The sequence below is a fragment of the Pempheris klunzingeri genome, chromosome 8, assembly GCF_042242105.1.
Source record: "Pempheris klunzingeri isolate RE-2024b chromosome 8, fPemKlu1.hap1, whole genome shotgun sequence".
In the NCBI taxonomy this organism is placed as follows: domain Eukaryota; kingdom Metazoa; phylum Chordata; class Actinopteri; order Acropomatiformes; family Pempheridae; genus Pempheris; species Pempheris klunzingeri.
The window spans coordinates 14,576,203-14,601,260 of NC_092019.1; the positions used below are offsets into that span (position 1 = coordinate 14,576,203).

At 42.5% G+C, this 25,058-nt stretch overlaps 1 protein-coding gene across 2 annotated transcripts; it reads right to left on the bottom strand.

Annotated features, from left to right (window-relative positions):
* Positions 1-605: 605 nt before the first annotated feature.
* Positions 606-23,375, bottom strand: nkd2b (NKD inhibitor of WNT signaling pathway 2b). 2 transcript variants are annotated; one of them, XM_070835551.1, is made up of 10 exons: positions 23,112-23,375; positions 22,969-22,995; positions 22,761-22,852; positions 5,364-5,424; positions 4,617-4,744; positions 3,133-3,228; positions 2,844-2,985; positions 2,211-2,268; positions 1,949-2,073; positions 606-1,764 (listed from the first exon to the last, which is right to left on the bottom strand). In XM_070835551.1, the coding sequence occupies exons 1-10, from the start codon at positions 23,134-23,136 to the stop codon at positions 1,136-1,138; spliced, it is 1,383 nt and encodes a 460-aa protein (XP_070691652.1). In that variant the 5' UTR covers positions 23,137-23,375; the 3' UTR covers positions 606-1,135. The 2 variants fall into 2 exon arrangements, with proteins under 2 accessions (XP_070691652.1, XP_070691651.1); XM_070835550.1 differs by having other exon boundaries at positions 1,949-2,076.
* Positions 23,376-25,058: the final 1,683 nt, after the last annotated feature.

The following is a 25,058-nucleotide window of genomic DNA, read 5'->3' on the forward strand; positions in this document are numbered from 1 at the left end:
CTATTCCTGTAAGATTTCCTTCTAACTGGCACACAGCAGGGAAAAGTTATTAGTCTTTAGTGTCAAGCCTGTAGGGAAAGTAGCATAGTGAGTACTATCTTTATGTGACCATACTTAATACTATCTATATCAGTAGGCTGACCATTTTACTTCCTGACCAAATTACTTAAAACCACAAGCCACTGACAAGACATTGTTCCAATATAATCAATAATCTGAATAGCACTGTCCTTAATGTCATTCATTTGAAATGAGCAGGAAGCCAGACAGCTGCTGGCTGTTGAACTATCTTTATCTACACAGTAGCAGCAGACACAGATTAATCAAGTGTGTTATGATAAAAAAACAAAAAACAAACCACAACTACAATAATATAAATGAACTATATAATGTTTATTAAAATATATAAAAGACAAAATACATATATGCATAATTATATCCATGATGAAATATGCATATACAGTATAATAATTATACAGTAAAATGTGTTTACATATATAGATTTTTTTTATACATATAGCAAGATATTTTTGCATTAAAACTGGCAGTGGTGATTTCATACTCCCCCCCCCCCCCCAATCCCAAAAAATTAGGAAACCCCTCAGTCCACATCAGGCCTCCCAGAGGAAGGAGCCTCTGTGAAAAGCTTGAGAGCAGCAGCACCTTGACACCTGAGATCCATGCTTTGGAAAGGTCTCACACAGAACAACACACCTACTCTGACATATAGCTTCCAAGGACTTCTACCAACAGCATCAGGGGAGAAAAGATGTTGCATCAACAGTCCTCCGATCTGTTTCTTTCTGGCATTTGTATCCTAACTGAACATTGGTAACGATCGCAGCAGTCCCAGCAGAAAATCTACAAAAACTTCAAAACTGTGCCACACATCTTTTGTTATTACACAATAACTTCAGAAAAACATCCTTCCGGTCCAATATAATCTGCCATCACACTACATGATTCCTAGATACATCTAATTTCAGGATATATCTGTATAGCTTGCAAGAGGATAATAAAAAGATCCTGGACAGAGTGTGAGACCCTCCTGTGGGATGACATTAAGTCCTTCAGACTGGTGTGGTTTGGTTGTGATTGGTCCTGTACAGTTTCAGTCACTGCACACTGAAGGCGGTCATGTCTGATGGTAATGGTGGTAGTGGTGGTGGTGGTGGTGTTCGTGGTGATGGTGGTGCTCGTGACGCTGGACCACAGGAACCACAAACCCTGGGCTGCCAGGTGGACCAGACGCCTGCTCTCTCTCTAGGCTCGGCAGTACAGAGGGCACAGGGGGCTGCTGCTGGGGGTGGGACTGAGGGGATAGTGGGGTTTTGGATGGGGACAGGGCCTCTCGGGCTTTTGCCCTAAGGCGTTTGCTGTGACTGTATTGCAAAGGGTGCTGGTGGTGGCCAGAGGATTGGGTTTGGTGTGGCAAGTGGTACACATCCTGACCCCCGTGTCCTGCTGTGCTGCCACTGTGCAGCATGGTTTGCAGAGGCGGGTGGTAGCCATGACATTTAGTGGATTTGCCTCCTCCGCTGCCCACGTTATTCCCTCCGCCTGACTTATAGGTTCCTTTTGGAGATTTGACGAACTGTGTACCCCTGTTTCGAGACTCTGTAGGGTTGTAACTATCACTGATGACCTGTGAGCGGCGCTGGTGAACAACTTGGGTATCTGGTTCGTGGGAGCGTGAGCGGCTCTGACTCTGGGAGCCCCGACCTTGACCTTGAGCCTCCTGGGGAGGGAAGGCAGGGGTGGTTCCTGAAGCACAGCAAGAAACACAGGGTCAGTGGTTCATACAAATATGATTTGTTTACTGTACTTTGAACTGCACAGATAACATAGGTAGGCATAGGTACATAGGTAATGTTCCTTTGTAATATAATATGCATATTTGAGTCTACACTAACAAGCAGGCTGTGAAACAGAATAAAAAGACACTTACCTTCAAATCTGGACGTGTAGTTTTCTATTCCAGCCAGGTCCAGGTAGTGATTCCGCCTCTCAGTGTTTTCATCCACACAGTAATGCTGACCCTCTGTGGCCGGCGCCTCATTGCTCTGCCCTTTGCTGCTAAAAAACGAGTAAAACCCCAATGGTTAGTGGACGAATGAGAATACTGTCAATTACTTACACAATTAATCTGCAAATACTATTACAATATACACAGACAAGCCTCTAAGCAAAGTGATGTGATGTGTACTGACCTGATGTAGGAGGACAGTCGCTTGTCAGCTGAACGCCCCTCTTCCTGGTGACAGCGATCTGAAGGGAGAAAGTACGAGAACTCAGAGCAGGAAGAAGTGTTCAGCAACATTCATATTTACAGACTGAAATGCCTGGTGACATTCAGTCCATCTGCACCCATCTGCTGCTAAACACAACCCACACCAGCTGAAGAGGAAAAATGACTACAATAAAGTGCATGAATTTTACAATTTGAATGACTTGTTTGTATTTTATTGAATAACAGCTTAGTATTTAGTTAGCCCAGAAACATTTGTAGACCATGAACCAGTAACGATTTAAAAGTCTGATGATTCACAGAAAAAGACATTGCAATGATGGCTACACTGATTGATTGACAAATGCACTGCAAAAAAAATCACAGCTGTGACAGCTTGCTCAACACTGGAGATGATGCCAAGGCAAAAACAACCTGCGATTATCAATTTGAGGTGCTGCACTGATTGAACTGAACAGAGAATTGACAAAGGAGCGAATTAGAGCTTCAGAACCAAAACTATCCCCCAAATCAACAAATACACAGGACTTGGCTCACAGCTTATTGGGATAATAAATAACGTCAGAGGTATGATGGTGTGTTTAATGTCATGTACCTATTCCTGCTTCTCTTCGGTGGCACCGCGGCTCTGGAGTGACTGTCAGTTTGACACGCAGAGTCTTGCTCTTATTGTGGCAGGAGTGATTTACAGAGGCATCCACTACATCATAGATGGTGTGCATGAGACTGGACATGTCCTATAGAGACAGATAAAGCACAGTTACTACAGTGAACAACACTACAGGGAAAGACATGAAAGCTCTCTCACACTCTCTCACACACTCACACACACACACACACACACACACACACACACACACACACACACACACACACACACACACCTCTTTTGTGACTTTCCCACTGTTGTCAAAGTCATAAAGAGTGAAGATCCACTCCTGACGGTTGTCATCCTCCACAGAAACGTCACACTCCAAGTCCTGTGGATCCAAACATGTACTCATACTTAACATACACACAAACATTTGGAAGGTTTCAATCTACATCTATTTTGTCAATAATGAGCAAAGTACTTCTATAGTATTTCAAAGACAAAACAGCATTTATGACAACAGGGGGCAGCAAAGTATAACCAATCTGACTGTCTCAGCCGCTTCAATCTTCAGTGTGATTCATGAACATTTTTCTAAAGGAAAGGAGTGTTGTTTTCCTTCATTCTTCATGGGAATTTACTGATAACACGAGGGGTTCATGACACCATCCCCTGTGATCACGATCAAATAAAACCTAGCATGAATTAGAACAAACTTCATCAGCAGGTACATTTAAAGAAAAAAAAAGTGTATGATGCTTCAAAATCTTCTTTTTATGACTTTATACATCTTGAGAGCAATAGAGCAGAGGCCAACTGAAACTCTGTTTTTTTTCAACCCATAAACAGATCACTTCTCAGCTGCCTTTACCTTGTGTGGTGGGCCCTACCGCCATGACCTTGTCTTTCTACTCTTTTCCAGGAAAAATGAGTGGGCGCCACTATTCTCAGTTACAACTTTTTGGCAGTAACTTTGATTCTGATGTATCTGGTAACATGGCAATAATTGGAAAAATAAACATCTGGAATATAGGCCCTGCTGCAGGCATGGCGGCGAGCTGACAGTGTGTGAAAGTCAGTGTGCATTTACAAGGGAGGAGACCCCAGGGAGAGAAGCAGCCCTTTATGGTTCTATAATATCTCCTCAGATCACATAACCAGCAGTGATCACCAAAGAGCAGATCTAAGCAGTTCTTTAAAACATGTGAGTCTAAACATTACAATCTATTTATTCTATTTATTGGTCCCTAAATTCAATCAGGATATGGTCTGGAGCAGTGTCAACATACAGACAGATGTTCTGCGCACAGGGTGAAGGCATACAGCTGCGGTTGGGGTAGAGGTTACCCGCCATGCATTTGTTTTACTCACTGAAACACAAAACAAGTTCAACACTCAGTTCTCTTAGCTTTTGGCTGATGGTTGAGGAGAGACCTTTATCTGACCCCAAAATATTCTGCCACATGAAGCAACACTTGTTCAGTAGTTACTGATTAAATTTATTGTCTCTTATTATATATTCCTTGAGCCTGTTCCAGAGTTAAAACGCCATCTCCAGGTCCTGAGTCCACCACAGGGCTAACACAGATAGACAACAACTCAAACTCCCACTAATTATTATCAACAATTTCAAGCCTCAGTCCCATTTTTGGAATGAGAAGCATGTGGAAAAAGTGCTAACATCAGCTGAACATGCATCTCCCCGCAGAAAAGGCCTGATTCTGTTGTACTTTCATGTTAACATCATGTTACAGTGTTTGTCACATAACTGCTTACATCCAGACTGATGCGTTTCTTCCCAGGAACTTTGGTCGTATCTCTAAGTATCTCCCGCTCTCCATCCTCCGTGTGCTGGTACTGCAGGTAGCTTTCACAGCCCTCAGCCTTCTCTGGAGGAAGAACCACTGTTTACACAAGAGGATACGTTTAAGTTAGACACAAAAACACTGATGCAGACATTAGGCAATATTTTGTGAAGTTCACTGACTAGAGCTCCAAATGAAATCCCAAAAATGAAATCACAATATCTTGAAATTGGCTTTTAATTGTTCAAACTATGACAACAGAAAATATTACAGAGATATTTTAAACCTGCTTGTGATGCTCAGGTATTGTTCTACATAGTTTTGAAGGTGTTATATTGGTGTTATATTGGGTATTATTGTGGCCTGTGTTTATGAATTTGGTCACTTTGTTGAAAATCCCTGCACAGAATTCTCAATATCTCTCTTCCATGACGTCTGATCTGTTTTAATGAAAGCCCATATCCCATACTAAAGACTTGCTAGTTAAACTTGGCACATGGAAGGACTGCATCTTGTAGTCGTAAATGCGTAAAGATATACCATACAGATCTAGTACATACACCAACTTGCAGGTTGCATTATTTATGGAGTCATTCATACTAATACTCATATTCACCTAACATACAAAGTTAGATCTATTTTCTACAGTGTAAAATATTGAAGGATTGTTTTAAAATGAAGCTTATCATTGAGTTGAAAGACATCTTTCTCAACCTACCCTCTAGGGGACAGTGTTGATCTGTGAATTGTCCTTCCTTCAGCTCACCATTTGGAAACCCCTGGGACAAGGAAAGAAATGAGGAGAGAGAGAGAGAGAGGGGGGTCACAGATGTAAGTGAATCTACAGTTCAGACCACAGACAGAGAGAAAACAAACAGTTCCAGCTAAAGCATTTCCTACTCAGATGAGAAGGAGAGGGCTGGAGGCTCCAGTGCGGCCAAACACTTTGAACATCTGCACGCTTATTGTGTTTCACTGTCTGGGACACAGCGAGCGTGGCCACGGCCAAGCTTTCAAGATTCCTCCAAGCCCTTCAAACGGACCCTTCGCATCCATCAAAAAACCCATGATGCACTTCATCATCTGAGCTCCCACTCTCAGCCAACCTGTTTATTCTCATCCTGCTTGACATGGAACCCGGAGAGGAGAGTTTGATGAAGGAAGCCCAAAGTTTAGGAAAAACGTTTGTTGTATTTCTCATTGAAAACTTGACTCTGAGAAGTTTTTGGTTTACATGAAACAAACCTCACAATGAGCTCCCAGCAACATGCATGTATTTATTTTGAATGGAGAATAATTGCCAGATGGAAATTTCCATGCAGATAGGATGGGACTGATTAAAGACGCTATGCCTTAGCCATAAAACAAAAGCAGGACAAAGGGGTGGATGGGAAAAAGGATCTGTCATATGTGAATAATCTATATCCTGCATAAAACAGAACCACAGTGTATTCATAGGCATCCCACACATGTGCTAATGCAGAGGCACACTGAGGCAGCAGGGCCTCTATGCACATACACACACACACACACACACACACATACACACAGCCATTCTTTAATTACAATTGGATTGTGGAAACAATGAAAATTAAGTGCAGCACAGGCCCTAAACCACAAGTATTTAAACAACAAATGATTCATCTTATTTACGTCATTCTCAGTCCTCTAAGCTGCTCCACACACACTTTGAAATAAAATCTCACCAGATTGAATCAAGGAGGCCCACTGAAATGAGACAAATAAAAAACAGATAGATGCTAGAAAACAAAAGAACTCCATGTACCTTCAACAGAGCCGAGGCTCAAGCGAGAGTGGGAACATCTGCATGCGTTTAGGTGAACGAGCCCCCCTTTCCCTTCCCCTTCCCCTCTTTCTCAGAGTAATGACAGCGCCAGGGCCTGTGGTTCTATTTAACAATTTCAGAGCCCGTGATTATTCCTCACTTCAGAGGATGATACCTCCAGCCTGTAATCTAGCCTTGACCTTCACCGCTAAAGGGGGGAGCCAGTTGAGTGTCAGGGTCAAGGCTCGGACACCCCCTGTAAATTGGCCACCGGAGACACTGAGAGAAAACAGGAATGGGAGTCGAGTCTTGGGGAGAGGGGGAGAGGGAAACAGGAGAGGGGCATGAAGTAAGCTGGAGGAATAAAGAAGACAGAAAGGAGTAAAGGAAAGGGGGCATAAAGGGGAAAAGGAGGGAAGGAGAGATAAGAGGAACAAAGATGGGAGAGGAGAGACGCAGATAAGACTAGAAGCAGAGGAGGATGTGGTTTGTTAGAGGGCAGATATGGGCTATCTATTGCTTACTCCAGTCCCTGTGAGCTCAGTGGGAGAGGTGGAGGTGGATTTTGACTCCAGAAGGCCTCTGGGGTAGGTAGAGACAACTGTTTCTGCTCCCTGGGCCCCAAATAAGCAGCAGTCTTTCACCACCGAATACACACACTAGTGTAAATGCATCCCTACACAAAAACGCACACAGTTTCCATCTTTTGTGGTTTCTGCAGCCAAGTTGTTGTTTCGTTTCTGCACTGGATGCTTTTATCTCCCCGCTTTGTACCACAGTCCCTTAATGAAGGGCAGTATGTAAGGAAGAGGGAGTTCACACAGACGCACTGTTCTGCGGCTCAGAGGAACATCAAAGACAACCATTGATTCCTCTCATCCTCGAGCCCGAGAGGGTGCGGAGCAAGGTATAAGCAGCTCTAAATGAAAGACAGGATTCAGCGTTAACTATTATGAAACAAATCAATCAACCAACTGCCAAAAGTGAATCTCGTCTCTAATTAAAATTCAAATATCAGGAGACGTCTTGCTGAGTGCACAAGGAGGAGACCAGCGGGGCTTGTGTTGAACACATGGCTCCCACCACCACCTCCGTGCTCATTACATCCATTGGAGGAGCTAATGAGAGAGCAGGCTGAGTCTGACCGCAGTCTGCAGTTTAACGTCTAAACACATGGCATCTCCATCCACATCGCCCACGGTGTTGGGCTCAAATCTGCCCACCACATGTGTAATTAACTGCTTTCTGGCATCTAGCAGCTCTCATTCTTTCACTATCAGATCACAAACTGCTCTGTAGGCTACGCAAATGTGTTAGCATTTTGGAGCAAAGTGTTCCTTGTTTTCCGCCAGTGGCGTACACCTGAAACCCATGATATCCACATCTACACAATGTGATATCAGGTAGACAGATGGAAAACCACATGTGAGGGCCAAAGCTTCAACAAAATGACAAGGAGATGATAAGGTATTAGATCTCCGCTGTCTTAAAAAACAGTGCATTGGAAATATGCACTGACAGGGTTCCGTGTAAACAGGTTGTCTTCCAGACGCCTCGACATAAGAGACAGACAGAGAGGTGTGTGATGTTTGTTCCTGTTTAATGCAGCAGTTCTGCCAAGCTTCCCTAAAGCCTCAGACTACTGCCAGACTTTTATGTGGGATAGGGTAACCAGGGGAAGCTTTCATAGCTCCCTACTAGGTGACATCAGACATCCCCCAGCAGTCTCTCTCTCTCTGCCTGCCTACAACCCATCGTCCCACTGGAAAACACAGCGCATCTTTGTTCTCACATCCCCCCTTCAAACTCACCCCCTAAATATCAGTACACACACTTCTTTTAGCCCATTCTTCAAACCATAGGATGCACAAGTGATTTTTGAAAATGACATCTACAAAAACAAGGGAGGCTAAAATGAAGATTGTTTACACAGTTTCTCTGGCCTCCGGGTATAAAATATGGCAACTTGATCAGATGTCTGGATGCGTATTCAAGTACAAACATATGCTGGAAAAAGTACAAAAACAGGATACTGGATGCTTCTTTATATAATTTTGAAGCTATGTGGTTTTCTGAAACACAGTTGTAATTAGTTTAAAGATAACATTTACAGTACAGTAGGTGTACTGTACAGTTCATTTTGTGTTTGTGTCTCTTTTTTGTCCAAAGTGAGATTGCGTGTATCGTACTATGCAGTTCCTTGCCAAAGCCAGACCAACCATCTCAGTTATTTCCTTATTTTGATGCAGAGATTGCTTTGGGAGACAGACAGTGAGCGTCCAACAGTGGGAGTTCTTCAGGAGGTACGCAGTTTCTAGAAATACAAAGTCACCTGGAGCTGACACTAAGGAGGGCGCCACAGGAAAGCCTTGACGACCACCAGCCGACCAGCATTACCGCTTCCACTGGACATTAATTGGGGATGACTGGTGGGGTTCCCCAATGATGAAAATGAGGATTGAGTAGTATCAGTATAAAGAATGGAACACCAGTTCGTAAACAAACTGCATACTCTTCACCGCAGAATGAAACTGGAGAGGGAGTGGGGCCATTGAGAAATAAAAGCCCTCCATTCCAGAAGAAACCAACCTGGCCTTGACTCAAAACCAGATGTGAGCGGTTACACTGAGGAGAGGCAGAGTAAAAGAGAGGGGGATGAGGGGTGGAGAGAGGGGGAAGGGGCTAGGGCTGAAAATGTGGGGAGCTAAAGAGAGGCCAGTTGCACAACGTCTGTCTCTTCTCTTGCAAGACAGTAAAAGAACAATATGTTGGTCTCTTGATGGCTGAATGGAAAGCTCTCTCTCCCTTTGGTTCATCAGGCTTCAGCTCTCAATCCAAGTCAGGGTAATTGTGGTGCTCAGAGTCAACAGAGCACATTAGCCTTAGTCTTAGCTAGTATTGAGTATCAATATAAAAACAAACGGTACTGCATATACTGCTGGTTTGGAGTTAGCCTGACTGATAATGTTCATCAGGATCACAGTATAAACACAAGCTAAAAGCATGTGCACTGTTATCATGGCTGAGCCAAGGACCCTCAATAAGCATTTGGAGCATTTTCCAGTTGAGCCTCAAAAACCGCAACCTTACCTTTTTGATCTTTGTCATAGCAATACAGCTAAAAGTTGCCTTTGTCCACTAATTAGGGTATTAAATCTATGTATCAGTGTGCTGTGACATGTCTTTCTATGAATGGAAATGAGATCAGAGCAGAATGCCGTCCTGTCATCTGGACTGGCCCCACGTGGCCAAGATGGCCCAGATATGGTTCTTTCAGGGTAGCGGGACTCTCGCTGAGGTCAAACAGGAGGCAAGACCTCTCCCTTGGCAGGACATGAATCACTGGGGCGAAGCCTCTTTGGTCCTTGTATAACAACAGCTGTGGGGAGAGATGAGCGTGCTTGTCTGTCTATGTAAGAGCAGCACGTAAACCACTGAAAGTCACCGCTCCCCTTCAATCAGGAGAGACTATCTCCTAAACTCTGCACGCCGCTCCAGTCCCCTCCTCACCCTATCACTGATCTTTGTCTCACTTTGATTATGACCTGCTGGATGGCATAAACAAAGATTAGCATCGCTGGCTGACCACCCTGCATCTGTCACCGGTGCTGTAATCAGCTTGGCTTCATTAAAGTGGGCTTTGATAGGAGTCTGATGTAATGTAGTGCCCTCCTCTCAGCTGTCACACAGGCCGCTACTGTAGGGACTTGGAAACCATGTGCTTCATACCAGTGACTGGAATCACATTCATGAAATCTGGGTTAGGCAAATGTATTTAATTATAGAGCGGGTAGATCACGACAGTGATATTGTCTTTGATTGGTTAAGAGAAAAACACAAAGTTACTATCATGGTTCACTAAATCCAAAATACAAAAACCGAAGCTTAAAACATCATGACTGCGCCACAGAGAGCATGCTGCTTTAATTCAGAAGTAACAGGCCTTGGTGGTGTAATGCAATAGTCTCTGCATGGACTTTTATATGACCAGTACCATGTGTTATATGCACTCAAACATTTAACACTCTACTTGAACAAAAGTTTCATAAAATGGGTTCTTTTAACAGTCACATGTGTTCTGGGATTTTAACCGGTAACAACTCAAGACTCAAATGTTTTTTGCGTAAAAATTTCAACTCAAGTCTTTAGGGGTGAAGCCTCACATTGGCCATGTTTCTAGTCTACATCGCTGGTGATGAGAAACAAAACCAGCTAAACTTACTGTGTAAAATAATTGCAAATAATCTACAATTGACAATTATTTTCATTATTGAATCTATAAATATTTATTTCAATTCGTCAATTAAAGGTTTAGTCAATAAAATGTCAAGAAATCTGGAAAAATGCAATTCCTCAGTGCCCAGGGTGACGCCTTTAAATACCTTCAAACAGCCCAGAACCCAAAGATGTTTAATAAATAGTGATATAACGCAATGGAAAGTGGTAAGTCCTGTGCTGAATATACCACCAGTATGCTTCATAAATTACTTAAATAATCAACATGTTTGCAGATTATTTTCTTATCAATAATTATTTCAGCTTTAAAATGAACCATGTACTGCAGCACCACACGTCAAAAGAAAAAAATGTAAACAGAAACTAGACAGGACATACACAGCTTTCAAACACACACGCACACGCCCTGACAAACAAGAAAGAAGCGAGTGCACAAGGCGACGGCATATCAAAGTCAGTGTGGGACAGGCGGTTAGACTCAAACAGGATGTTCCTCTGTTTCTGGCCTCCATGTGAAATTCTGTAAGCTCCCGCGCAGGCCCCTGGCTCTTAAGCCCGGCCAATGTGGAGCGCGCCCAGGCCGATAAAGCTGAGGGGATTTGTTCCACATTCCTCAGGCCCTTTAACCAACACAGCGGATCTCCGAATGCCAGGTTGAGGGTTGAGGCTGAGGCGCCAATCCCATTGTGGTCCAAAGCGACTCAACCTCTCACGCAGGTACTCTCCACAAGTGTCCAGAAAGTGATCAGCTGCAGTGACCTCATGTAGCCAGGGGTTTAGTATAAATCAACTCTTCTCGCAGCTCATCAGTTAAAGTCATCAAGGCTTTGTAAGCGCCTCTCTGCCTTGTCATTTCAACACAATCACTCTCACCTGTAAGGGCGCTTTTGTGTAGTGTCGTTAGTGTCAGGTTTCAAACTGTCTGACTAGAATGAGATGTCAGTTATAATTGCTCTCACCTGTGAGATAACCACCAACACCACTGTTTTCACTGCTCGTTTTGTTAAGCTGCAAGGGATTTGAGTCACAGCTTTGAAAACCAGGTCCGGCAGTTCATAGGGGCGAGGCTCTGTGGTTGCAGGCTGGTGGAGCTACAGGCGATACAGCGCTCCTGTGGGTGTCTGAGAAATGTAAACAAACCACGCTGAAGGACAGCTGGGCGCCAGTGTGGAAGAGCAGCAACTTCGCCCAAGCTTCACATGTCGAGTGGTTCCTAACCTTTTTTGGTGTGATGTAACCCCACAGCGCTGTCAGATTAGCTCAAGTACCTCTTCATCAGCACAGCCTGCCTCGTTCCAAACATGTTCTTATGAATGGACTATAAACTGGACATTAAGTGGATATTGCTACAATATTTTTTGTATAAAATTAAATTGTGTTTTAACCAAATTACAATTTCTATGTCTTGTTTGGGTTAGTGGAGTTTTAAATGTATTGGAAGGGTAAATGCATATGTACCCTTGGTTGGGAATAACTGGGGTACACACTTGAATGATCTAATCAATAATGACTTTTTGGCTGCTCACTTAAATCTGAGGCGCTCCTGCGGTCGAGGGCCTGTGGGCTGGTGGATGAACTGCCTGCTGGTTCCCTGAACATGTCTTCCAGCAGGATGAGAGCAGGTTCAGGGTCAAAACCAAAGCTCTACAGTCCATCAGTTACTGCTCCCTTTGGGTGACTTACACAGAGAAGTTCAGATCCATATGACTGACCACAATAAGAGGATCTTTTGCTGCCATGACCAATCAGCCAGTAATGTAGCATGAATTCTCAACACATCCATCTGGGAGGCATATTGGGCAAACAGAGAGGGACGGCTGTACTATTATAGCATTCAGCCCTCAGGGAGAATCATGCTTGCTGGTAAGAGACAGCCAAAATACACACTTCAGTGCAATAGGATGCAACAAATAACCAAGGCAGACATGCAAGCACACAGGCAGAACCCCTGCTAACTCAGTTGCTATAGTCCAACTATTCCCAATGACACTTGCCAAACCTCAGGTCCTAGGAGACACTACTTGTTTGCATAATTGGTACTGTTCCTCCTTACTATGAAATATTTAAGGCCTGCCAACATTGTTTGGCCAAAAAAATGCCTTGCAGACTGCTGCACAGTTTTTGACACTAAATTACTTAAATCTGACATACAGGGAAAAAAAGAGCTGCTGCATACTCAAAGTGGCTTCACCTCTTTTATCTCCTGGCTCTCTCTGAGTTGTTGTGTAAGTCTCTCTGACTGTCCGGTACCGCTGTCTCCTCCAGCCGGTAGGTATTGCCAGTCTCAAAGACCACGAGAATTCTTGACACTGCAAGAACAGGCTTAATTCCAAGCTGTGAAGTTCCTCACAGGCCTGGAACTGGACAGGGGGTCATCCCAGGGTCAACACCAAGTGTTTTCCTGAGGATTCCTAAAAATACACTCCTGCTGGGCGCAGGAAGCAGAGGAGACTCCACGATCTTCAGACGATGTGAAGGAAACCTGAATATGTCAAATGGACCATTGCCAAAGGGCCACTAGCCGTGATGCTCGAGCACATGAGAGGCAACTTCCCATGAAAAAGGGGACAAAGTTGAAATCTAAACTGATGAGATGTAGAAAAAAGAAAGTAGCACATGGGCCAATTAGTGATGCACCAAAATCATGCAAAACTGATTCATATTTCTGTTGAATTATTCTCAAAGAAAATTACTGGTCGAAAAAATAAAAAGAATATGAGGGTATGCATATGATGAATCACTTTTGAAAACGTAGCTACAAGAACGGAATTTTAAAGCCTCGTGGTGCCAGCTATGAATTATAATTTTAATTTGTGACACATCACAGAAGTATGCCAAGTAGAGATTTTGAGGCCACAGTAGGCGAGACTGCAACATCTGTGCTTCTGCCTTTTGGACTGAAGCTGCCATGTGTGCACTTTAGTGACCTGACAGACAAGCTGTGTGTGTCTGAAACACTGTTCCCCAGTGTGAAATTCTGCAACGTAATTCATCCATGGCACAAGCAGAGATCAAAAGGCTATGGTGCAGAGGGCAGCTCAGCAGAGCGCGCAGAGAGCTGCTGCTTTCACAGCCATAATTACTGGAAACCAGGGCTGTGCGGCTATGAAAGACTACTTAAACATGAGCCGAGTTAGCTTAGCTTGGCTGCTTGTATATTCTTATCTTATCTCAGGTATAATGCTACACGTCTGATGGAGACTTGTTCTCTATCATGCAGCAAGTCTGGAGGCAGCCCACTTAAAAGCACTAAGTGTGACACTTAATGTTTGATAAAAGTTCTTGAAAGACGATTTATGCTTCAAAACGTGGCTGAAGTGCAAAAACACCTTACAAGCTATGAGGCAATCGGGTGCTGCCGGCATCGAGCTGTTCTCAGAGCTGAGCATATGACACTGTGGGTCAAAGTTCAGATATTCTGATACACTGGCATTCTTGATGTGATAGGATCAGTCTGCCCCTATCAACACAAAGAAGTAGGTGCTGGTAATAGAGAAAGACCTTGCAGAGCTGCTATATATGAGATCTTCGCTGTATTCACTTAAAGGCAAATCAGCTGCCTTGAATTTCCACTGTTAGTGTTTCAACTTTCAAAAGCATATTTTCTATGAGCTAAAGATGTTGTTGAACACATTTTGGTGCAGTGTGAGCTGAGTTCTCTTTTTGTAGCCCTAACCCTAACATAATGAAATGAAATCCTGATTTAGAAGCACCTACTATGAGCAGATGGTGTGTCTGAAAGGCTCTCAGTGAGGGGGGCAGGCATCTCAAGGAGAACTGCTGTTTATTTGAAATGAGCCTTTAGGTAAACATGTTACATGGCACACAGGGCCAGGTCAGCTTTTGAAGTGGACGGGCTCAGGAAAGAAATGGGTGGGGGAAGAAAAGAAGGCTGCCTTCAGAGGAAATGAGAACAGTGGCCTCTTTCAGCACTGTTTCATCCTCTCCCTCCCTCTCTGTCACATATAGAAAGAGCACAAAAGGTGTTTGGGTATATAAATACACCACCGCAGAGTGAGAGAGCCGCTGAATTCTTATTTCTGCTGAACACATACGCACAATAATTCTGCAATCACTCTTTCCCAAATTCAACACCACTGAGAAATTACCACCCGTGACCAAAATAAACCACTTCCTTTTAGTGGAGACCCATTGAGGGTTTTGATGACGGGAACAGGTTTGTGTAACAAAAGCAAGTTTGCAGCCATTCCCTATTGGAGAGGAATGTGATGTGCAGAAGGAGGGCCAGGCCTGTGCTGTCTGCAGAGCCTAGATCCGAGCTTTGAAGCTGCTAGTGTGTTTCAACAGCTAACCACTTTCAGATGGGACTGTGGCGTTTTATGAGCTGAGTAATAGCGATACCTACACATGTGCAGGCTTGGGGTCCCAAAGAGGGGGAGGCTCAGCTCAGAGCAGAGAGAAAGATGCCTAACTCCTCTGGGGTCTGGGTTTGGGTGGGTTTGATAAATCTTGTGCTATGACATTCTGTGTATGAAATTGGAAGACAGGGAGATGGATATTGTGTAAAGTCTGTTCACCTATGAACACAGTTCTTCTGTGAATTCCACATTTTTGTCAAGGTGAACTTATGGTACTGTCACATGTGGAATAAACACTCACAAACTTCTCAGAGGGACACCTGGAGTGTATACCACGAGTACAACACCTTAACAGTATGCTTCATCTGTATGGAAAGAACACTTTCCAGCACAGCATCACAACAATGAGTAACAATGCCAGCAGCTCTGAGTGCCCTCCATTGGGCTTTTTTTTTTTTAGCATACAGGAAGCCAGGGTTTGTGGTGTGTGGTGTTTCACTCTCCAGTCTCAGACCTAGCAGGGCGTCAGGTTCAGGAATGTGGCGCAAGGATGAAGTTTCGATGCATTCAGGGGTGACTCTGAGGGCTTTTTGTACAAGAGCAACACAGAAAGTGAATGTAACCTAGCAAAGGGCCAAAAGGAGATGCACATGGCATCACAACATGACAAGAATCTTAAAAACACCTAGGTCTATCTACAATTTACATACATTTTAGAGATTATTTTTGTTCAGGCATCTATTTGATCCTTCTCACACACACAACAAAAGTAGACGTATTCATGCCAAAGATTTATGTTCTAGGTCTTTCATAGCCATCAGTGTATTGTGCCGCACACTGCTATTTAGTTTCCCCTGTGCCTGTATTGTGGAATATATGTCAGGTCAGCATCTGACCTTTGTGGAGACAATCTCAAGTTTCCACTGGCTGAATTCATAAGATAACAAACTCATGTCCAAAAGAGGAATCCCCTGTCCTCTTTAAACAAACAAGCTAAACCTCAGCCTTCCTTTCAATCTGCAAATATTTAAAGCAACAAAATATTAGCCAAAATAGATCTGCAAGGTCTCCTCCGATAATGTTTAAGTTATACATTGAGGTTGAAGCTTCCTGTGTCCCCCCTGAGCTCCTCACATGGACAATACTCACTGAAGATGTAATTTAAACACTGTAATCAATTAACAATGGCTATAATGACAACATATAATAACACCACCAACAACCATAACTGAAAAAATATGATATTCCCCTGGCTGCTCTAAGGCTTGCGAAATGAAGTCCACTTGGAAAAGAGCTAAAGCTTTCTAAGGGGGAACAGGGGTTTATGTGGAAACATACCTTACACACTAAAATGTAATAACCTTTGAGTCTCCCGGTGTTTTACTTGGCTGGGAGAAGCATAAGATCAAACACAGACTTGGATCCAGCAGCCTTTGCCAAAAATGTCAGCGCTAAGCACTGGGCTCCAGCTTCAGGTATTTTCTTTCCCCTGGCAGGGAGCGAGAGCAAAGACACAGACCAGTGTTAACCCTCGGCGGGGCTGCCCCAAACAGCCACCAGCACGCTAACCAATGAAGGGGAAGTGAGGTCTCCCTGCTGTCATCAGTGACCGAGCACATCTAGGTCATGTAGTGTCACTGAAAACCTGGGATGGGCTCCATTCAGGAAGCCAAGATATTCCCATACTGTACAGTCGCATGCTTAATGATTTCCTGCGATCCGGTCCTGTAAAGCTACACTGATCTCTATGAAGTGCACAAAGACATATCTCATAAATATCATGAAAAGCAGTGACAGGACTTAAGTGACTTCAAAGCAGCGACGACGGTGCTGAGATAGCTACAAAGGCGACAGAGCTTCATTCCAAACATGTATGTCTGCAGATAAAAGCTGCAATCATAAAGGAAGTTGATTGACTGTCATTTCTCTTGCCTAAATATATACTATTCTCTTTTCAGCTGTAGGAGAGATTGAAATGATTATTTATTCCCTTGAATATATAGATGAAGTGCTGTTCTGGTTTATTATAACAACATATGCCACAATGTTGCCTCTTTAAAACCAAAAGAACTAGTCCACCACATTTGATGTAGCTACCTTTATGATACCCTAAGCAAAAAATAGGCATCAAGTATGCTACTTAAATGCTTATCTTATATTATCACTTATCTCTGAACAGTAAATATGAAGCTACAGCCTGGAGATTCTGACTGTGCAAGGGTAACAAAATCTGTGTACCAGCACCTCTAAAGCTCCCTGATGAACACGTTACATCTCATTTGTTGGGGACTATTTTTTGGCATGACTTCCTAAACAAACAAAATAAGAAGTGTTATTTTCAGACCTTTAGCGGGCGTTCAAACAGAAATCAGCCCTGCGTTAAAAGTACCGCTGACACTCATGTCCAGTTCGAGCAACAGATGCATATAACTGAAGACTTCTCAGATACCAAAACATCGCAAGATGGTTTATCATACTCTGGTTTATTGGTTTATTTTTACAACCCTTTCTTATCTTTTATTAGCTTTTATTGCAATAATTGCAAGGACAGTAGAAATACAGTGTTCATAACAGAAAGTAATCCAGCAGGAATGTGAGCTTGCATGTATGTGACTGGCAATCTGTTTCCAGTCTGTATGGTAAGCTAAGCTGCTGGCTGGAGCTTGATATTTACTGTTCAGACATGCGAGTGGTATGGATCTTCTCACCTGACTCTCGACAAGAGAGGGAATAAGCATATTTCCCAAAATGTCCGACTATATCTTTAAGAGACAATGTTTAAATTACCAATTGGACAATGCCGGTCACAACCCCTCTGCTAAAAATCTCAGGTTCTCTGTGTGACAATTAGTGTGGTGTAATTTCATTACCGCAAAAGCAAATTTGCCTTGTAAAATGCACCACTAAAACTGAAATATTAAAGTGAGAGTGAGAGAAAACTTGACCTGACTCACAGGCGAAGCCATGTGATGATACACACTTACACACTCCAACATGAAAGAGTGGATAAAACAAGCATCTCGCACCGGTAAAGAGTGTCGAAACCAACCAGGTGATGATGCTTTCACTGACAGAGAAGTGAACGTTTGCTTTGGACAAATGGCAATCACCATAGGAAAAAAAAAGTCCCTAGAGAGCAGTGTGATTTGCATGTTTAACAGCTGTTACAAGTTAATAAGGAGGTACGGAGAGATCAATGGTCAAATCTTGCCTCCCCAAACAATGCAGTGGACAAGGCGAATGAGGCTCTCCATTACACCCCCGCCCCCATTACCTTTAAAACCCCTCAAATATGTCCCCCATGAAAAAAAACACTCTTAAACCCCCCCCCCACTCCTCCTCCTCTTTTCCTCTTCCCCGCCACCCTCTCCCACCCTATTTCCACCACAGCCCCTCTCCCTGCTCCAGGATTTTGCTGTACAAACCAGGAACAGATGTCTGCCGGGGCCGTGCTGAAAGACCCCGCTGTTCTGGATGCCAGCCACATGCTTTTCATTCAGAGATGAAGGCTCACAGCTCGCCTTCTTGTGAAGCCAATTTCAAAAAAAAAAAAAAGAGAGAAGGGGTGGAAAAAAACAAACTCTCCAAATGCCTTCAAGTCCCTTCAAAAGCAGTACATATATGAGCACACCTTTTTGTCTCCTCTCCACCACGTATTGCTCCCTAGTATTGCCGCATCAGGGACAGATTTTCTTTTTGTTGTCATTTGTGGTTGGAGGAGAAAAGTCAAGAGGTGTTGCTGACGAGAATATTTCTTGAAAGGGCTGCATCCAGCTCCAACTCAAAACTAAAAAAAAAAATGACCTCAGTTCTAAATTTGTGGCTGTGTACTGAAAAATAAAATGTTATTTAGGGTCACAGCCTTAAGATTACACAGATATCCCAGCCTCACATCCAAATCAAACACGACTAACTCAAAATTAACATGGTGACTAGGAGATATACCCAAATGCCCAGCGGCAAAAAGGTCCAAGCATAACATCCATTTCGAGCAGGATCGCCAAATGAGGATTTTTATATAAGGGGAAAGTCTTATTCACAGATTCCAAATGAATGTTAAAAAAACATTAGCTTACAATTAGTTTAGTGAGCTGCTTGGGAACTCGGCTCTTAAACTAAATTTACTATTGAGGGGTGAGCGCTATGTAACTCTCTGTAAGTCAAAATAAATTTGTGTCTTGGAGCTTTTGGCACATCATTACATCCAACCGAATCCCTAACTGAGCCTTTTTACTTCAAGTGTGATATTATTAACCTTTCAAGGACGAATAATAAAGGTCTTTGTTGTGGACTTGAAAATGTTGACACGCTCCCTCTTCGCAGGCCAAGTCTGTGGGAAGTTTAGAGACAAAAGATGGTGTTGAAAGGCTGAATTAGCCTGTCATTATTTGGGCATCCAAGCATGTCTGTTTGAAGCTCCAAACTGAAGCACTGTGGTTGTGTGCGCGAGGGTCTGGACTGTTGATGTGTTGATGTTTCCAGAGGTGACACACAGTGAACCGTCACAGAGCTCTTCCACTAATGAACACGGGTTTGCATAAGTGCAGGTTTAGGTTGGGGTTTTTTTCCTGCATTTTACGTACTGAATACAGTCTAGACAATTTTACCTTGGACTGCCACTTTGATCTCACCTGTAATATTTCTACATAACACCAGGTGCTTGGACAGGTGAGACTCGTCTTGAACACCTCCAACAAAGTGTCAAAATCTTGATGAGTGTAGCCGGGATGAGCCAAGTCATCCTGCTGAATCATGCTCTCTTTGTCCACTCACACACTTTAAAGAGCCTATAGGATTACATAGTGAGGGCAGCCTGCCAGCTGCGATCATGAATCTGGGTTTGCAGCAATATCAATATTTAAGCAGGTCTTTGCATCCTTTGATGTTTTGTTATTCCATGCTAATGCCATAATTTCAAAAGACATAATAGCTTTACAGGTTTACACAAACTAACGTTGGGCACGGGTTATGTTAGCGCTTGTTTGTTTCCCCCGAGTTGTACTCCATCCTGAAGCCCATCCCCCAGGAAAGGGCAGGGGGATAGAGGGGTGAGGGTTCGGAGGCTCCACTGATATCAGAGCCCTTTTATAACTCCCAGCTCTGTGCTTTGAAGTCGCAGCCAGACAGCTCAGGAATCCTACTCCCCCTTTTGACAATGAGGAGGGGGATGGTCAGAGCTAAACCGTGTTTGGCCTCCTCCTGTACCAAATCATATGTAATTTTAACTGTCCCTGCTGCTCGTCAGGCAGGGCTAAGTGGTGAAACTATCTGGTGAGAGCCATATGCTAAAACACTCACGGGGAGAAAACGTGCCTGAAATTGATCTAAAACCTTCAAATCCCCTTAAAAAATAATATAATTACTGCTTTTTTTTATATTTGACTTGGACTTTTTTTTTTAATCATAGCCAAAACCCCAGACATCTAAGAACCCACAATCCAATAATTATATCTGGAAATGTGACAATGTAATCCGACTCTAGCGAAGAATTAATTAATGGTGTGTGGGATCAGACGAAGAAATGCTGTTACTGTCTTACGGCACAGATAAATCCTATCTGTGTTGAACGTCACTCTGTTGAATGGGAAGCTATACAGCATGAAAAACATCCCCAGGGAAATCATCTATCTTTACATTAATGTAGGTATCGGCTCATTTTTAAACAGCATGAATAGAGCTGTCACTTACACAAGCAGGCTGACACATATTGCCTCTGCGGGACAATAGTGAGCATATATGTGACAGATAGTATCATAGTATCAATTTCATTCACGATACTTGTGATATTTTGCATCAGGGCTGCAGCTAACCAGTATTTCAGTTAATCTGCAAATTATTTTCACATAAATCGTTCATCAGTTCACCACTTTATTTCATAGACCTGTAAAATGATGAAAATTTGTGAAAATTCTCCATTAAAATAAATCAATAATTGATTAATGTGAAGATAATTTGCAGATATTAGTTAACTGCAGGGTGTCACTCTCTATTTTCTAAATATCAAAAAGTAGTGTAAAAATCCCCATTACAATTTTCCAGACCAGAAATGCAAGAATATGTCATATTAGACAAAAATAAGCATTCAAGTAACAACTAACCGCTTCAGCTCTACTTTGCATCGTGCTTTGGGTTTCGTCACACTGTTCGGTTACACACTGCTTAAAACTTGTGATGTGAAAATGTTACTTCAGCTAAAAGTAAAGTGTTAGAATATATAACATGTATTATATGGCAAAAAGGATGCCACACAGGTAAATGTAGATAATAATAATAATAAAAATGCAAGTGAAAAATAAGACAAAAAAAGCATCACTTACTACTTACTAAGCAATATGTGAACGTCTATACACATTAGGCGAGTATATACCATTAGAGATGTGACTGCCTTTTAGTTGCCACCTCTTTTCTACCAACCCTCAGTTGGTCTCAGACAAAGCAGGAGCAGGGGAGGCTGGTTGGTTAAATGTTGATAGTTATGCAGTTCTGGTCTGTGAACGAGTCCCTGACAGAAGAACCTAACGATGCAAAATAAATTGAGGGCATGACTTTGATAGAAGTGAGGGTGGGTCCCACATACTAATAAGTGTCAAGCTTATGCCTTTGGTGGTTTCCCTTCAGGGGAGTGTGAGCTCAGACTCCTCTGAAGCCGAGTAAAGTTCTCTTTTAATTTGCCATGAGTGGGCGGTTTATAGCCCTGAAATAATCTATAACTCTTCCACTATTACAACCACCCACCTCACAGACTGTCGGTACCTCTGTGTGAACTTCTTGCAGTCTCTGTCTGAGAGCTCGGGACTGTTGTACCCCTCAAAACGACAAGCTAATTGAAGTGATGTAATGTTATGCCACAGAGGGCTGCCCAGTGGGAGCCGCACTAGAATGGGAGGCATTGAGGAAAAAGACACAGCCCTGAGTCATGATGCCAGCAGCCACAAGAGCAAACTTTATATCCCTCAGTCTGAGGAACGACTACCTTTCCATCCAGTCAGTGTATGTGTGTGTGTGTGTGTGTGTGTGTGTGTGTGTGTGTGCGTGCGTGCGCGTGCTGCTTCGCCAAGCTGCTTCACACACGGAGCTCATGGCTGTCATAACCCATCCAATGATGCTGGCAGGGGAATAACCGCTGCAGTGTTGTGCCGGTGCCAGACATGACAGAAAGAACAACAAGCTACAACTTTGCAAAGACATCAGCATGTCTTCACACATGCTTGTGAATACAGTTTGCTTCCCTCAAGTCAAGAAGCCTTCAGCTCATATTTCAGGACGAGGGAATGTAACAGCTTCAGTGAGACAACTTTGAAGTGCTTGACCGGCTAATCCCATCAACAAACACACATGCACACACACACACACGCGCACGCACACGCACACACACACACACACACACACACACACACACACACACACACACACACACACACCTGGTGTATGTTTTCTAATAATGGCTTTTGTTCATGTTCAACTAAACTATGAATATTGCATTAAACAGCAGATGCAATGATTCCTTCTAACTTAATAATTTAGACAGAAGAGAAAGAATCCTTTTTGCCAAAATAAATCATAGTTTCTTTGATTTTGTATTAAATTCTTATTGTTTGTTTCATCTTTTGAAAAAGCATTGTAGTAGGTATTAAAATTTGTCTCCACACAGTCTTATTAGTCATTGTCATTTCCCCTAGATAATAATAGAACATGCTGACTTTAATGTTGGGCTTCTTACCAGAAAGAATACATAGAAAATGAAGGTGAACTAAACTGATAAACTGTTTGGTACCTGCATGTTTTTCAGCTTGTGATCCGTCGCGCTGTACCTCTCACATTCCTCCATCCCTCTCCGGAGGAAGGCGTTCACAACAAAACTGTCCCCTGAGACGTGGAGAAAACACACCGATCAGCATGTATTAAGCTCATGATCGACCTCTGCTTCATCAGATTATCATCATTTAAGAATGCATTGAACAAAATCATCTATGTTCCCTCACCTTCAGGGTTTTCTCTGCGCTTACACGCTTCAGGTCCGTCAGACACAGGGATGCAAAACAGACAATCGTTAGTTTTTTAAGACTATAATTGAAATATTCAAAATGTTTTGCCGTTCAGTGCTTTCATTTACAACATTTCTTACCATGTTTTGACTGGAGTTTGCCCATTCTTAAGTCCCTCTTTCCTGGATCAGTAAAGGTACTCCGAAATCGGACAAGGATAACACAGTCACTGGTGCTGCTGCTGCATGGTCACATTGTGTTAGTTTTGCAAGAAGAAAACTCCAACTTCGTCCAAAGGCAGGGCGTTAAATCTCGTGTTCATTGAAGCTTCAGTAGTCTACTTGCAGAAGACAGACCGATCTTTAAAAGAAAGATGTATGGAGGAGACAGGGCTCACTCGCTGTCTGTCTCTAGACTTCTCTTCAGTCGGACTGAATGAGGGAGCGCTTTGAACGCAGCAGAGAGCCACAGTCAAGACAGACACAACAGGTGCGGTACTTCTGGTCAGAGCTGTTACAAAATAAAACATGAACGCAGCAACTGATTTCAGTCTAAACTAGTTCAACATTACGGAGAATTGTGTAAACTAGCTATGTATAAGAAAAAGAAGCAGTTTTAAATGAAAAAGGTTGACATAAGCAGACAAAAATATTGGCTGAATTTATTGGTGGGCACATGTGTGAAATTGAGGGTTTGTTTAGGTTATTTAGATATGTTTTTTAAATTTAGTATAGCATCAATTTAATCATAAATCTAAGTAACCACAATGAAGGATTTATGCATTACTTCGTTCAGTTCATGAGGGTTATGCTGATTAATCTGGGCCAATCAATTGTTTATAATAAGTGACAACTCAGAAGTCTTTAAAGAGTCTAAAATTAACAAACCATAACAAATCCTCAACACAATTTTGCAGATAGGCCAAAGATGTGTTTTAAATTTGTTAATGGCATTTTAGAGGGAGAAAAGATTGTAGTGGACGCATGTTTTGCACAATTACATTATACTGCAAGCATAATGGTATCATAATTATAGATCAGTGAGTGAGTTCCTACCCTTTTCCCTCTCAGCTTCTGCTGTCCTTGATCTGAAAAGTGCCTAATTCAGCTGCACATTACGGAAAGATTTGAGGAAAAACTTGTCTTAAAAATAGCCAGAAAACCCCAAGGTCTTCTGTTTAACACCAAAATCAAGGAAATTCACACATTTGATAAGTTATAAGCAGCATGCTGGTTAGTTTTACCCCACTACTTTGGTTTGCAATCAACAGACCTTCATTTTGTGAAAACCAACAAAGACATAATGTATTCTTTTTAACCAAATGTAATGTTGCCTCTGAGTATTTCTTCTGCTACACCATAGACTGTACGCGCAACACCTATATTTTTTCCCACTTTTACCAATTGCACTATTATTTTGAAAAGCATAATAATCCCTATTCCGGTTGTATGTTTATTTTAACTTGACGCACTGAAAGCTGGTTTGGCACCTCATGTGTCGTCGACTGTAAAACCGCGTCCTCTGTTGGTGTAACTTTCCGTCCGGCTCCATTCATGGTTTTTTAAAGTGGATTTATATTTATGACGAAGGCACTTTTATTATTCTCTTAATGGATTTCATTGTTTTGTTAGTCACAATAGTTTGTAGACCTATTTGTATCAAGTTTCTCTCAGTCAAACTAATCTAAACACCAAATAATAAAAGTCTACTACTGAACTTTTATCAGCTCTATGTGCACATGGACCTATGACTGTACATAACCCAGAATTTTATTATTTCATTTATTCTGGATTAGCCTACTTCAGTCCAAAAGATTTTGGTTTGTTAAAAAAAAAAAAACTTCCAAACTTTTCTGGCATGTAAGGAAAACACACAAGGCTCAATTAATAGCAACTTCATTATTTAGTAACTGATTATAACACAAGTCTAACCACACAGGTTGCCAATTATAATTTCCATTAATAGTTTCAGTTTTGTGTACAACAGATACTAAAGCCAAACTTCTGTTTATAAAAGAGAACTAGAAAGAACCTGCTGTACTTCCCAGCAGACATCAAAAGCTCTTCAGCGGTTTTATAGTTTGTTTC

Excerpts from the sequence above, each read along its gene's own strand:
- nkd2b (XM_070835550.1), bottom strand. The coding sequence starts at position 23,136 with ATGGGCAAACTCCAGTCAAAACATG. Across the intron at positions 22,996-23,111 it reads CAAACTCCAGTCAAAACATG|CGTGTAAGCGCAGAGAAAAC; the intron begins GTAAGAAATGTT and ends ACGGACCTGAAG. Across the intron at positions 2,269-2,843 it reads CCGAAGAGAAGCAGGAATAG|ATCGCTGTCACCAGGAAGAG; the intron begins GTACATGACATT and ends TTCTCCCTTCAG.